We start from the raw sequence: 16,648 nt of genomic DNA, 5'->3' as shown, positions 1-16,648 counted from the left end.
GTAAACATAGCTCGCTTTAGGAATCTGTGTACCATGGGTGCAAGTTGTATTTTCATTGGTACATGTCAACACTGCATCATCTTTGCGGCAGAGATTCTACAGAAGTCTAATGTTTACGCCAAGTGTGCAATTCAGTCGATTATAAGTAAAATGAACATCCCGCAGACATCCCTTAATGGTCCCCACTTTGTCATACGGATGTCTGATGGACGTTTAGCAGTGAAAACACAAACTAATTCTTGCGTCCGTGGAACATCCGTATATCCGTTCTAGAGATCCGCGGGACACCCCTCGGACTGCCAATTATGGTAGTCCAGCGGATGTCCGCCGTACGCCCTTAATTAGGCCATCTGCGGACGTCCTACGGATGGCCAAGATATCCAGAAGCGGTAGTCCAGCGGACGTCCAGAGAAGTTCAAAGGCCGATTGGGATGTAATATGTGAAAAAGTATCAGTTAACTGCATAGGGCTGGTGCACCTAGACAGGGTTTCCATCGATACCTGAGGGCATGTAGTGTAACGTTCCGAATAATTTTGTAATCACTGCGCGAATGAGCTCCTCTGAGTTTTGTCCTTAATGATGTAGCATGCTCGCGCTGTCGTGCAGCTTGTTGGCTGGCTGAAATCACATATGCAGGGGCTTCCATAGGTGACTCTATTCGAAATTGAAAAGTGTGGCGGTACACGGCTGCTTTGAAATTAATGCCAGTGGTCGGTATCGCGGGCGCTGCTGAAAGAAACAAGCACATTAGTTTATGATAGGCAGAGTACAGCAGAGACAGAGTACCACAGACACGTCTACGAAGAGCACCAAAATCGTCGCTTTCTCCGTACGCTCAGTTAAAAGGGCTGGTCATTCATACGCGCAACGTTTACGAGAACTACCAGCGAGGCACGCAAGTGGGTAATAACGTTATTTTGTTTTTGTGTTTTTGTTTTCGTTTTTTTTTTTTGTTCTCTATAATATCTCGCGACCTGAATGCGATGACGTCGCCCCTTATGTGAAAACAATGTCTCATTATATTTGAATGCGACCTACGGACCTAGCAGAAATATCAAACCTATAAAGAAACACCTGCAGAATAATGTAGCGTGGAGGATGAAGTACGTCCAACTTGAATAAGGTTAATCGCACCGGTTATTTGTTAGATACTTAGCTACATTGTTAAAATTTTTTCTGATCAAAGGCGTTTTTCATATTCAGTTAAAAATAGCGAAGGTGAATGCGTTATAAAAGGTGGTGGTGTAAACAACCTGTCAAACTATCGTCCTATATCTGTACTGCCCACAATGTCTAAAATCCTTGAGGCCCTCACTTACGACAGGCTTAGGATTTATGGCAGAAGACACAAATGTAATTTTTCCTTCCCATAATCTGGCAACACTTGCAACCACCGCCAATCCATCTCTTGCTCATCTTTCCAGATGGCTAAAAGAAAATAAGTTGACTTTCAATGCCTCCAAAATTACGTACATATTAGTTCGTCCTACAAACAAACTACTACAAGATACAGTACCATCACAGTCAAATTTCATGGAAGCATTCTTAAGCATGTTCAGGAACAAATATTTCGTGGGGCCATTGTATATGGTTTCAAGACAAGCTAAGTTGGACTGCACACATGAATTTCCTCACTTTATAGCCTTGCCCGCTCCATGGGATGTTTTATTCAGGATAACCTACCTCATATCACTGTGGCTACTAAAGCGAACTCTAATTATTCCCTCTTCTATATTCTAATCTAATGCATTTCTAATGGCAAATCTAATGTCATTTACAACGAATGACATTTGCTGATAATGCCATTTGTTTGATGTCACACGGTAAAACTTAAGGACATTTTCGAAAATGACATTTACAAACGAATGAGTTCGCCAAACTCATTAGCATTCGTTTGGAACTGAATGTGTATCCTCGACACCACGAGTTTACCAGTGTTTCGCAAACAGTACATGCTTCATCTTTGTTTTAACAAAAATCACTATTATTCTATCCATTTTATTACCTAATTATTGCTTTAACGACATTGAAGTCCATCACGAGCGTAAATACAGAAAACTACTCTCAGTCCAGTGACCGGACAGCCGTCTTTAGCTTTCACTGCAGCAGTCGTGTTGGTTCGCACCGGAGCATCGGCCGCGGCCGCTTCAATTGACTTGGCGTAAGAGCGTGCGCGTGTTTTCCTGTGGCATGCGCCAAGAATGCGGTTATTAGAAGCCCGCATGCACATCAGAACGGCGATGACATGCAACTGCCCTTCTCGTACCACTTTAGCAGATGTAGCGGACGCACCTATTGTTCTCTTCGCCCTGTTGCTTGTCTTAGCTTTGGCTTGGCTCGACTCGACTTCGTTGTCAATGTCGACAAGTTAGCTATCGAACGCTACGGTTTGAAAGCAACGATCACATATTCTAGTGGAATTTGGCATATTGGAAAATAATTATTGGACGAAAGTGGGTTTGAGGCTTGTGTTTCTTTTTTACTATCGTCATTGTCATCATTTTCAAATGGCATTAGTTTTCGCCGTGTGACAGTGCGCTGTGATAATGACATTAATCGCAACAAATGTCATTTCTTGGAAATGACATTAGATTTGCCGTGTGACAGGGGTATTAGATGTGGTTTACTAATGGCGGTCACTACCTCCAATAAATTACAAGCTTGTCATATTACTATATATATATATATATATATATATATATATATATATATATATATATATATGTGTGTGTGTGTGTGTGTGTGTGTGTGTGTGTGTGTGTGTGTGTGTGTGTGTGTGTGTGTGTGTGTGTGTGTGTGTGTGCCCTCTCGCGTTACCGTCCTCCCTGGAGCTCCGTTCCGGTCGCCGCCTGCGCCCAGCTACCATATATATATATATATATATATATATATATATATAGATCGAGAGGAATGGAGATTAACCAAGGGTCCCAATTTTTATTAATCACATCATAGGAAGTCAACAAACAAAGACACCAAGGACAACATAGAGGAAATTACTTGTACTTACTAATTGCATTAAATAAATGATAAATTAATGGCAATGAACATGGATGATAGAACAACTTGTCGCAGATGGGAAACGATCCCACGTCTTCGCATTTCGCGTGCCATGCAGCATCGCACGCGTTCAGATTTTGGTTGACGAAAGCTGGTGGACCAGCTTTCGTCAGAGTACAATAACACATGAACAATTCATACGTAGCTTTGAAAGCACAGTATCAAAAACAGAGTTTCAACTGTGATTCATCTAACGTAGTGTACTTGCTTGAGTGCGGTAGTTGCCACATGCAATACATAAGCCAGACCGAAACACCTTTCAGGATCCATTTTAACAATCACAGATGGGATGCCGAATCCCAACCAAACCTACCACTCTCGAAATATGTTAACATGCCGGGACACTCATTTAACAATCTCGAATCGGGATTCCGCAACAGCCATGACCTCGTTCTTCCCGAGTTCTACCTTATTCATAAATTTAACACTGTTTCGTCTGGAATAAATGGAAACAAAGGAAAGCTAACCTGTCTAACTTTAGAATAAGCACAAGGATACACTTATGAATAAAGGGAAAATGAGACATCCACCCGTTCGTAGCAATTGCTACAAAGGGTGGATGTCTTTGGATGGGTTTCCTTTGTAGCAATTGCTACGAACGGGTGGATGTCTCATTTTCCCTTTATTCATTACTTCTCTCCACCTTGCGGGTTTCCGCAGAACTTCTACGTCAAGGATACACTTACTACACAGTGTAATACATACATGATTTCCCCACGCTTCTTCTTTTCTTATTTTTTCTTATTTTTTCTTTTTTACTTTTTGCGCATGTGACTATTTGACGTATGTGGCTTGAAGTAGCACGCCCAATGCCTCCATTTTAGATAATTCGAGGTTGCACTTGGAGCTGCCGTGGGCTGACATCAGCCCAATGCATGCACGTCGTTTTGTTTACACTGCACAGGATGATGGTGACCGCTCGCACTTACCTGGGAGTCCTGTTTGCCTATTGTATCCTGAACACATCTGCATTTCACTTTGTTCTGTTTTCCAAAATGCGTCACATTGATAGTCATTTATGATGCGCAGTGTAAGTTCAAGTTAGCGCAGATTGTGCGCCCTCTGTTCTTGATGCGGTGCTTTTAAAGCTGTGCGTGAATCGTTCATGTGGCGCTACACTCTGATGAAGGCTGGCCCACCAGCCGAAGACGTTAAGTAAACCTGCCTTACTTCCGATAAGTTCGTCGCCTCTTTCCCGCATCCTGCATATGTTACGTCGGGTCCAGCGTGTTGAATGTATATGTATATATAACGTGTGTGAGTGTGCGTTTGTATGTGGAAGTACCACAGGGCCACTGCTTTTTCATTCTTTACAAATGACCGCAATGACCACAGACCTCTTACTAGCCATTACGATTATGTAGTTATGCCTCCTGTGATCGTTGCTCAGGCTGGCGTTGGGAAACTAATTGATGTCATGAGTCAACACTCATAGCCTGGTTACGACTCTATTATTTCAAAATATCTAAAATACACCGGCGTGTTGGTTCTGTTATTCTATCAAAACTTTATTCAGCAATCACTGGATACATCTACTCAGCCTAGACAATGGAAAATCGGGAAGTTTGTTCCACTGCGTAAGTCGGGTAACAAAAATTAAACAGTTAGTTATTGTTCCATGTCACTCTCAAGTACTTGCTGTAAATTTCTCGAACATATATATAATCTGCGAGAATCTTGCTAACTTCCTTGAATCTAATGCATTTTTCACACCAGCTCAGCATGGATTCAGAAAAACATTTGCATGTGAAACTCAGCTTGCAATCTTTACACATAAATTGCATCGCATTCTCGATCATTCGTCATTTGCGTTTTGTATTTTTAAGACTTCGCTAAAGCATTTGATAAGGTCTGTCAGCATCTTTTACTTTATAAACTACGTCAGCTGAAACTTGACACTAATATTCTGAAGTGGACTGAATGCTTCCTATCTAATCGCACTCAATTTGTAACCGCAAACAGCCATAACTCAGCACTTCGATGCGTTACTCCCGGTGTACCACAAGGTGCAGTGCTCGGGCCTCTTTTGTTTCTCATTTCTATTAACGACCTCTCTTCCTAAGTGAATGACCTAACATTCACTTATGAGGAAGCTTCAGCTCGGGTGCTCCTATCTAAATGCATGTAAAAGGCGAATTCGTTTTTCTCGGCAACCACTGCCCCAAATTTGGCGGGGTTTGTTGCATTTAAAATGAAAACTTTAAATCTAGTGATTGTTTCAAATTTTCTATTTAGGTCGTCATATTTTATTAAAAATTGGCTAAATTCGAATACTTTCAGAAAACGAAACTATCAAGTTTACAACTCTGTAACTCGGCAATGAAAAATGATATCACAATTCTTTGAATTGCAGCTAATAGCACATCTAAAGCGGACAATATTGATATGTTACACATGAATTTCAAAAAATTTAGTAATATGAAAATACAGCTTTTGCGGAACCTTTGTACACAACGTAAAAATTTACGTAAGATATAAAATGACATATCGAATTTTTTTCGCTTTCATTGATCTAATGGGTTCCGTTTACAGAATCGCGATATCTGTTATTGATTCAGAGCTATTAATTTGTAAACTTCGTGCTTATATTTCTTTTTTCAAACTTTCGATTTTTTTTTTAAAGTTTGGGAACAGAATTCAGGCCCTAAATCGAAATTCCGCTTCCAACAGTTACTAGAATTTAACTTTTTCTCTCAAATTCAACAAATTCCACTAAAATCGGTCCAGGGATTATCTCAGAAAAACGTTTTTGTGTTTTACATGTATTTGAATAGGCCGCGTCGGAGTTGGGCCCGAGCTAAAGCTTCTTATTGGTTGATGATTGTTACCTTTCGTGCAATAACTAATGCAGAGGATCGTAACCACCTTAAGCCTGATATAATTACTTAGCTAACTGGTGCAAACATTGGTTACTAGAACTAAACGTTGGCAAATGTAAAGTGATGCGTGTATCCCGAATAACTAACAGCATGCATACATATTACCTAAATAATGTTCCCTTGGTATTTAACTTATATATACCTAGGTGTGCATATCTCTGCTAACTTAACTTGCAATCTCCCTAGTCACTACGTAATTAGCAATGCTAACCGCATGCTTGGCTACCTACACCGTAACTTTTCAAGCACCCGTTCATCCCTAAAAATGCTTCTTTATATCACCCTTATACGCCCGTAACTAGAATATTTATGCGCTGTCTGGGATAGTGCCATTGGCAAACAAATGAATTCATTAGAACTCGTTCACTATAACTCAGTTCGTTTAATCTTGTGTAATTACAATAGAACTGCAAGTGCATCTGCCATGAAACCCAACCTTGTACTTACGCCACTTTTTTCTCGTCGTAAAATACCACATTTTGTTCTTTTTCAGAATCTAGACCATCATTCAACACTCCGCAACGATCTCATTTTTCAGCCACAATGCGTATCGCGTTGAATCGACCACCGTTATAAGGTTGGTCTCGAATCATGCTACATGTGTTATATATGTTAGTGTGCTACATATGTAGCACACTAACATATATACATGTGTTACATATGTTAATGTTTTTCAGCCTCGCTCTTTCAATTCCTTCGCGCCAACGTTCAGTAAAGTACATTCGCGACAACAGAAAAGCAGATTTTTCCAAAATCAATTTATCCCGACATTTATGCCACCATATGCTCTGGCATTGCCGCTCGTTACGAGGCACAGGACAAATCAATGAGGACAAGTGGCTCTCCACTGCCAAGAGCCCCGATGCCGGGGCGCAACTATGTACTGTCCAGAGGGCCCACGATGCGGCGGTCGGGCATGGCCTGACTGTCCCAACGTGGGAGCGGCCCGCAGCGCGCTGAGTCGCGCACCTCAGGACCTTCATTAAAGTTTTGCGTCCATCCATCCATCCATCCATCCATCCATCCATCCATCCATCCATCCATCCATCCATCCATCCATCCATCCATCCATCCATCCATCCATCCATCCAAAATCAATGAGGAAATGATCGAATTTCTCCAACACTTTGAACAATCAGCTCCTACTAGGTCTATTGACGAAAACTGGTCTTCTTATAAAGAAAAAGTTATCTCTCTAATAGAATAGATAGATACCTTCCTATAGGGCCGACGCAGGGAGAGGATTATCCGCAAATCGAGTGTGCGACGGTAGAGGAACTGGACGCGCCCTTCACAGAATCGGAAATCAGGGCGGTGCTCTACAATTTAAACAGGAGATCGGCTCCGGGTCCGGATAAAGTTTCTAACAGGCTGTTACGAAACCTGGACGATAAGGCAGTGGAACAACTAACTAAGGAGGTGAACAGAGTATGGGAGACAGGACAGGTGCCTGACGGATGGAGGTCGGCTATAGTGACACTCATCCCTAAACCAAGAAAACCCCTTCATTTGGACCAACATGAAACCAATATCACTAATCTCGTGCATAGGCAAGGTAGCTGAGCACGCGATCTTGTACAGGGTTTCCGGGTACATAGAGCGCACAGACCTCTTCCCAGATAATATGGCTGGTTTTCGGCCCGGCCTATCGACGCAGGAGGTTATGCTAATGCTAAGGAAGCAAATCTTTGATAGCGGCACCCGGGACGTGAGGGAGATTATCGCCCTGGACCTCACTAAGGCGTTCGACACAGCGTTACATAGATACAGTCTGCAGGCCACGGCTGGGATAGGCCTAGGAGTCGAATTCCAGGCCTTTGTCAGGTCCTGTCTCGTGAATAGAACTGCTACTATTCAGGGGGGGAGGGGGGGCAGATTCGGTCGAGCGTGTACAGATTGGGGGTTCGGGGTACCCCTCAGGGATCAGTCATATCGCCACTGCTCTTCAATATAGTCATGAAGGATCTATCAGACAGGCTGGGCGGCCTCCAGGGCCTAGGCCACGCACTTTACGCAGGTGACATCACGATCTGGTGCCCAGGGGGCTCCCTAGCTGAAATGGAGCAAGCTCTACAAGCGGCCTTGGACGAGACGGAGGCTTACCTCGCGGACACGGGTCTCAAGCTGTCTACGAGTAAATCGGAGCTGTTACGTTACAGATCCGCAAAGCAAGGGGCTAGGGGTCTGACACCATTCAACCAGCTACCCGCGGTATTATACGCGACTAATGGGCAGAAAATTCCTAGAGTCGACTCAGTTAAGATCTTTGGCCTGCTCATAGACGCGAGGGGCTGTAATGCCAGAACAATTACCCACGTTACAGCCAAGACGGAGAATATGTTGAGGTTAATTGCTAGAGTATCCAACCGAAAGGGGTTAGGTGATGATAACCTCCTTCGGATGTACAACGCCTTTCTCATGAGTCATATTAACTATGTGGCGTCAGCTCTAGTATGGACAAAAATGGAAAAGATCAAATTAAACACCCTCATGTGCAAGAGTATCGAGAAAGTGCTAGGCTTGCCTATTGCCACAAGCTCCGACAGGCTAGATCAACTGGGGATGCACAATAGCATGGACGAGATCATAGAGGCACAGGTCACTGCACAGGTGGTTAGGCTATCGTCGACCAGAGCTGGCAGGCGAATTCTCGACGACGTTGGCATGGCTCCTAGGATAATGGAGGACCGGCGCATAACATTGACACGAGAAACGAGGGCGACCTACCTGGTGAGGCCCTTCTCGCGAAACTTGCATCCACAGCACAACGAGGGCAGACGTAAAGCCCGTGCACGAGCTATATTGAAGAAAGTTAGAGATGACAGATACTCTGCGGTCTTTGTCGATGCGGCGCAGTACGGGAACAGGAGATTGTTCACGTTGCCGGTTGTAGACGGACAGGGGGTGCTTCGCTCCTCGGCCTCGGTCAGAGCGGCCACCGCGAGTATAGCAGAGAAAATTGCGGTTGCGCTGGCCTTGTGTGACCCAGAGCGTTCCTACATTTACACTAACTCGAGAGACGCAATCAGAGCTTTCGAGTTGGGTAACCTCGCACGAGAAGCGGCCTCTATTTTAGAGAAAAGGGCTTGCCCCGGTTTTCATTATATCACGTGGTTCCCCGCACACATGGGGACGAACGTTCTTGAGGGCTTCCCAAACCTCAACGAGCTGGCCCAGGACCGTGCGCGAGAACTCACGCGCCGCGACGGTCTGGAGGCTCCGGAGGGGCAGGAAGGGACTAAGCAGAACGCTCCACTCCTCACATTTAATGAAATTACTAAACATTACCAACTTGGTCGGAGAAATTATCCTCTGCCTCACCCGAAGCTCAGTAGAGGTCGGTCAGCTACTCTTCGAATGTCGCAGACGGTATCTTTCCCGTCGCGGGGATTCCTCAGCAGGATGTACTCAGATGTGGACCCTAGTTGTCCTGACTGCAGTGAAACGTTTTGTTCTGTGGCTCACATGCTCTGTCGATGTCCCGCGTTGCCTAACGACTGCCTCTCCAGCGAAGCCGAATCGGAGGAGGCCATCAGAAGCACGGTACTCCAACATCAAACCCAGGCTATTCAGAGGGCCCAGGAAAGGGTGGAACGTCACGGCGTTCTGTCCTCTACGTGAGTGCGGCCAGCGGCTACAAAGGTCTCCCGTTAGGAGGTCCTGACAGTAGCTCCTCAGGATTAAAGTTCGTTGTCTGTCTGTCTGTCTGTCTGTCTGTCTGTCTGTCTGTCTGTCTGTCTGTCTGTCTGTCCGTCCGTCCGTCCGTCCGTCCGTCCGTCCGTCCGTCCGTCCGTCTGTCCGTCTGTCCGTCCGAAAGAAAGAAAATTATCTAACAAGAAAAAGCGGTTGTGCAGGGAAGTCAAGAGCTCCAATTCAGCACTAAAATGGGAAAAGTGCTGAGAGTGCATAATTATACGAAATTGCTGAGGAGCACGAAACGACACTTCTAAAACAAGCACTTACTTTACAATCTCTGAAATAACCCAAAAACGTTTTGGGCTTTGTTAACTCCCAGCCGTAGGCTCGCATAACATCTCTTTATTATATCAGGATAGTTCTGTCGTTCCGAAGGAGCTTCGTTCTGACGTTTTGAATGCGTACTTCACGTCCGTTTTCACCCAGGAACCAGCTGCTAATATTCTATACCGCTCACCTCAAATTTCGCTCAAATTTCACCAGTTAGTATCTCGACAGAAGGAATCTGTAAAATAATTGATCATTTAATGATATCCAGTGCCCGTGGGCCTGACAAAATATCTCCTAAAATCCTTAAAGGCACAAAAGTAATATCCAGTCACGTACTACAAATCATTTTCACGCAGTCTATTTCCAGTGACGAAATTCCGTCCGAGTGGAAGGTAAGCAGAGAGGTACCGGTTTTTAATGCAGGAAGCCGCTCCGATTCGTCAAATTATCGTCCTATATCGTTAACATGCATTGCATGCAAACTTATCGAACATATAATTTACTCCCATGTGGCAAATCACATGGATAATAATTCCTTTTTCTTCTCAAATCCACACGGATTTCGGTCCGGCTTTTCATGCGAATCTCAACCTTATGAATTCACGACTGACCTGCGCCTAAACCTAGACTAATCCTTTCCAAATGACGTCACTTACCTTGATTTTTCTAAGGCTTTTGATCGACCGTCTTCCTCACCAGCGTCTCATGACTAAACTTTCTTGCCTTTCACTGGACCCACTGATACTTTCATGGATTCACTGATTTTTAACTAATCGTTCGCAGTACACCGTCATCGAAAGTCAACCTTTTGCCCCTACTAACGTTATCTCTGGAGTGCCTTATGGCTCTGTTCTTGGCCCGCTTTTGTTCCTTATTTTTATCAATGACCTTCCTGCTGAAATTTCATCATCCATTCGTCTGTTTGCGGATGATTGCGTTCTCTACCGACGTATCTCTACTATTAACAATCAGTCATTGCTGCAGGATGATTTAACCTTAATCCAAAATTGCTGTTCGACCTGGCTCATGCAGTTAAATGTATCAAAATGTAAGTCTATGCACGTGTCTCGTAAAAGATCTAACCTACATTTCTCATACACGCTAAACAGTACTTCGTTATCACAAGTGGAATCTTATAGGTATCTAGGCATAGAAATAACAAGTAATCTAAGCTGTTCAAAGCACATCACGCCGCTTTCTGCAAGCGTTTCCAAATCACTAGGTTTCATCAGACGATCACTCACGTTTGCTTCGCCCACGGTTAGACTAATCCCATACGAAACCTTCATCCGTACCAAGCTTGAATACGCATCCCCTGTCTGGAACCCCCATCAAGAGTACCTTTATCCAGGCGTTAGAGGCAAACAAAATCGAGCTGCTCATTTTATAACATCCAAAAATGATTCTCGGTTGAGCGTTACTAACATCAAAGCTTCGATTGGTCTAACCCGCTTGGCATCCCGTCATAAAATAGCAGGTTTCTGCCTTTTTCATAAGCTATACTATCATTTTCCTCATTTACGTGAGAGCCTAATTCTGCCGCCCATGGGATCATCATGATGTCTGTTTGTCACAGTGTTCAACGCATCCATGGTTCAACTAACGCTTTCAATAAATCATTTCTGCCGACTGCCATATCGGATTGGAATGTACTTCCTGACGGTATGGTCCATGAAACAAGTTCTGTAGAATTTAAACTGTTATTATTACACTAGTGTTGTCTACAACGCCAGTGGTAAGCCCTTCTATCGGCTTTTTCATTTTCATGTGTTTACTGTGTTTACCAGTTCTTGCAATCTGTATTAACGTGTTTTATCTTTGTGACCTGTGGTTACCATTTCTTACCCCCCCCCCTTATGTAATGCCCCATCAGGGACCCTTAAGGGTAAATAAATGATGATGATGATGATGATGAACCCATGCACGCTTTACCTGAAGGCGTTCAATGGCGCAACTAGTACGCGGAAGCAAAGGAAGAACAGGACCCACTACAAAGCGCTCTTCCTACATGTTCTTTCCCGGCGTTCATGCGCATTACCCTACAATAAACGCCTTTGTGACGGCATACCAACAAGCGCAAATACCAACGCTGTATACCATGACGAAAGTATGAAGCCTTCGCCAGCGAAATCCACAGTTCCCTCGGGTTTCCGTATCACTGGTTCGAATATCGAACTGATTACCTTGACACATCGTTACTCGCAGTGTGAAGGCTAAACAAGGAGTTCGCAAAATGCACTGCCTTTAGCATCAACGGTACGGTACGTTTGTTGGGACACATTGTAGTGGCCATTAACAATGACAGCGTTCGCTGCATCTACAGACAATTTTCAGAAAGAAAGAAGTTTTAAAGTGAAGCTGTACAAGGCAAGCCTATTATACCGTCCGTCTGTCGCCTGTACGCCGAAAACTCCTTTGGCGCAACCCCATGCGCACGCGCGAAAAAGAAAAGCGCGCGATTGGCTACGCCAGTAGTGACGTCGTTACTCTGCGTTGCAGCCAAGCGCGCGTGCAGCAGTTCCTCTGCAGCTCCGAAATGGGTAGGTCACGCGTCATACTTACTCCTAAGGAGCAGGCAGCTTTCGATCAGCAACGCTGCCAGCAGAACCGGGAACGAGCTCGTCTACGCCGTACCGATGCTGCAGTCCGGGCGCAAGGACAGGCTCGTGCAGCCGAGCGCAAGCAGCAACTGCGGAGCGAGGGTCCGGCAGTCTACCAAGCCGTAGTCAAATGAACCGCCGGGATTAACCCAGTGATAAACATCGCGGCCGCACGTTTCAGCTTCGCTGGTTAACCATCTGTACGGAGTGCTTGGGCGGTGTTTTCTTATTGTATTCTTTAGAGATCTTCACAAACAAGGACAACAAAAAACTCAACTTCTGTAAAAACGGCGAGAAAAATTTTATTTCATCTCACAAAGCACACCGATAGCAACAACTCTGCAGCAGGCAGACATATATCCCTGGTATAGGCATCTTAAGTTATAATTACTGTACCAACAAATTAAAATTCAACACAGTAAGTAACCAGTTAAAACTCTTGGACGAAACTATACCCTGCAGGCACAGAAGCATTGAATGCGTCTTACAGTGTGCCTGTAATAACATCTTGGACTAGTGACTACGCTAGTAGCTCGGAGCGTCGGTAACCCCGTATAGTGACTGACACAAGTGGTCGAAAAAGAAACAGTCGTACATGTTCACTGCATGTCACTTAGAATATTGAGTGGTCCCTTTTCTTTAAGTTTTTCAGGCTATTATTTTCTTCATGGTTACGCCTGCCTCGATGTGGAGCTGACAAAAACAAGGTGCGCTCTAGAAAGCAGACGAAATATAGTCAAGCCATTCAGAAGCTCACTCCAAATCGAGTCTCTTATAGTACACATATCGTTGGCACTTATTGTCCTCCTTTACCTGGAGAAGTTATGACGCAAGTGGCGTTTAGCCGTGAAAAATTTCCACATAGTCAGCCGTACTAGCAGTCCTCAGTTCAGCTGACGATCGAGGATAATCCCAGCAGGTTGATTACAGGCGTCATAAGGCATCCATAATTGAACCTACGTGTGTAGCCCCTATACGGGCGCTCGGGTAACCATGCACAACTGACTTCTCCAGTATCCGACAGGACGCCAGCACATTTGTTTGAAGGCTGAGTACATATAAATAACGCGAAAACTGAGGAACCTGGCTGAAGAGGTCATTTGTTCGTTTCCTGCAAGCACGCAGAAACCACAAGCAGCCTAGCGCAGGGACGCACAATCAATTCTCGTGGTCGAGTCGTGATACGAGCGTGTTGCAAGACGGCCATGATAATGAGACAATATCCACAACGCCGGGCCGTAAAGGAAGCGAATACTTCTAGAAGTTGCGTGTCCCTGCTAACACCGGTTGGTGCAAGCAATGGCGCGTTTGCGCCACGTTTTCAGCACTGACAGTTGCAACACTCTCTAGCAGTGCGCAGCAAATAAGTATATGGATGGTTCTTGAATACATTTCCAAGCAGCAGGCGCTGCTTCCCAATGCGCAGCAATCAGTCACGCATTATACTTCGATAGCTACAAGGCTAGCTGGTAAAGTCAACACAGTTTTTGTCAGATTTCCCTCGTTATGAAAGTCGATGACAGCTGCGTGTTCCGCAAACAATCTCGCCCGTTCTGCGCCAAGTATGATGAAAAGTCTAACAACACACCTTTCTTCTGCGCATTCAACAGCTTACTGCAGGGTTCCTCTGGCCGGACTGGCACAAATAGGATACGTAGTAAAATGATGACGGAACCAAACCTCTTGATTGATGATCAGAACTTGGCTACACAATTGATTTCATTTCTTGATTTTCTTTCGCTTCCACTTGACTTAATATGATGATCACATCACCTCATAACCATGTTTGATCAACTGCCACGAAGTGATCGGCCTAAATTCTAGCTGCATACTGAGGGCACTTATAGAAATAAGCCCATCCCCCCTACGCAGTGCCCCTCATTGAGGGCCATTTGAGATATATGAAAAGATCAACAAAGAAAGAAAGAAACACAGCGGCGTGCATTCGGTCCGCCGCTTTTAAGGGCTCTTGGCTGAAAGCGGTCCACTATTGGAAACGTATGTACGCACTTGTGTCTTGTGAGAAAGGAGAGAGGGGAAAAAAGAATGACTTCCACACACAGTTCGGCCTGGGGTATTGCAGGGAGCGTCGGCGGCTTTGCACGCTGCACGATGGCTTTCAAAGGAGGCGGCGCATGTCTTGAAACACACACACGGTAACGCGGTAACGAGCGCTGCGTCCATCCTCCCCTGGCGGCCTGGTCCGTGTGCACCGATGGTCGCCAACTCTGGCCGCGCAGTCCGGCGACCTCGGAGACCGCGCGTATTGGGGTCGAGGCGCACGTTGTTTGCGTCTCCGTGATGAGTCCTTGCTCCCTCGTCGTTTCGCAGGATGCACGATTGGACGAGAACACTGCCATCGTCGTGGATTCTTTCTGTGATTAGACAGTACGTTAACCTAATTTTGCGGCTAGCGGGGGTTGCACTCTGTCACACTCCTAAGCAGTAGCTGCTTGTGTCGCTGTGCATTTCTGGTAATAGTATTACAAGGCTCCTTACAAGGTATTACATCCAGATTCTCTTGTTGGCAAAGTGTGTCTGTATCTCTCGCGCAGAGCGAATAAGCGGGCGTGCTTTGCACATTTCAAATAGACTACTCGCACATCGAGACTTGTAAAGAGCAGCGTTAGATTTTTAAGCCTAAAAATTCAGAAATTAAAAGCGTTTCTAGGCTTTTGTAATCAAAGTGAAAGCCAATAAGCGCAGTGCGCAGTAATCAATTTGACTAATATCTATCTACTCGAAACTATAGCAAGGAAACCAATCAAGAAAGGCTCACAATTTCATCCGCGATACGTTATTGATGGATTGTGGAAGTCCAGCTCTACGTGCTATGCATCAAGCCGATTCAGTACGCTCGATGCGCCGGAACCTGCGGATGACATGCCATCGTAAGTCCTCTCATCTTGCTATCTCACATACTTTCCCGCGTTGTCTTTTACTTCCACCTTATGGAAGAGCATAAATGCTGTGCATTGAACTGGTGTACCACAATGGGCTTGGCCGTAAGCGCCGCGGTCGAACTGAGGGGACGTGCTCCGCAGAAACGCCAGCGCAGCGGCTATATATCCCTCGACTGGTCCGGATTCTGCACACTGGCGGTGCTTCAGAACTTCCTGCGCAAGTATGCGAGGCCCAGGGATACTGAGATGCCCACGAACAGTATGATGGACAGTGCGATGACGCCCATGCAGAGCGCCCTCTTGCGGCGCGAGCGAAGGGTCTTTTCCCGCATGTATCGCCGCCATTCCTCCCAGGCGTACGGGGGTCCTGGAGGCCCCTGCTGCTTCTCCAGCAAGCCATTCTCAGCCTGCAAACACGTGCGAAAACAAAAAAACAAAATGACACTTTAGAAAAAGAGCACATGTGCAACTTTAGTGATTTGGACCCTTGTTCAATGTTTTCAAATCAGTATCCCGGTTTTCGATATCATATGTTCTGGCTTTCAGAACAACATAAATGAACTCACGCAAAAACACAAAATTGAACCATAAAACTTTAAGCAGACCTGTCGGACTTATTGGCAAACAGTGTGGCAGTGATTATGGAGCTTGTCATAAAGCTCAATCTCACGGAGGCAGTTGACAAGCGAAAAGGACCAGACCGAACACGTATGGAGGACGCAACCCGTCATTATGCAACCTGTTTCATTCCGATTACCACTTGCAATTCCTTCTCAACTTTGCTTACAGCCTCTGCCTTGTATGTCACGCATGTTACAAGCTGAGGGCCGAGAAGTGCGAGGAGTTGCAGTTAGAAATTGGGCTTGCTGAAGCGGAAGCCGCGAAGAAGCTGAACAATCTCGCACACTTTCCACGCCAGCCAATGAATCGGTAGGTATGTTCGGCACTATTTACTTTGTGGGCCTCCAATTTTCTAGGCCGCTGGCTCAATGAACGGGGTAGACCACTTTCTTAGGACGCTTCCTCGAAAAGTACTTAGAGTGGGTGTGATCAACAGTGGTGAAAAACGGAAATTGTCTTTTGATACGTCAGACCTCTGCCTTCCTGTGAACTTCTGTCCTGTTTGGATTTCAAGTGGGTTTGTGTGCCTCTGCACGCGCGTGTGCATGCATAGAAGCGGTGAAAATGGTGGACAGAACCTGCTCCATTTATTCGGTTTACTCTCGGCCCAATAAACTA

General features: G+C 45.2%; 1 protein-coding gene across 2 annotated transcripts in view; it reads right to left on the bottom strand.

Annotated features, from left to right (window-relative positions):
• Nucleotides 1–12,778: 12,778 nt before the first annotated feature.
• Nucleotides 12,779–16,648, bottom strand: part of LOC142571485 (uncharacterized) — a 100,497-nt gene continuing 96,627 nt past the window's right edge. For both annotated transcript variants that reach the window (XM_075679874.1, XM_075679875.1), the window contains exon 5: nucleotides 12,779–15,816. In XM_075679874.1, coding sequence (XP_075535989.1) covers nucleotides 15,613–15,816 — 204 coding nt within the window. In that variant the 3' untranslated portion in view covers nucleotides 12,779–15,612. The remainder of the gene's footprint in view (nucleotides 15,817–16,648) is intronic.

This window comes from Dermacentor variabilis, chromosome 2 (assembly GCF_050947875.1).
Source record: "Dermacentor variabilis isolate Ectoservices chromosome 2, ASM5094787v1, whole genome shotgun sequence".
Taxonomy (NCBI): Eukaryota; Metazoa; Arthropoda; class Arachnida; order Ixodida; family Ixodidae; genus Dermacentor; species Dermacentor variabilis.
The sequence above is the reverse complement of the archived record's forward strand: the minus strand, read 5'-3'. Positions and strand labels throughout refer to the sequence as shown.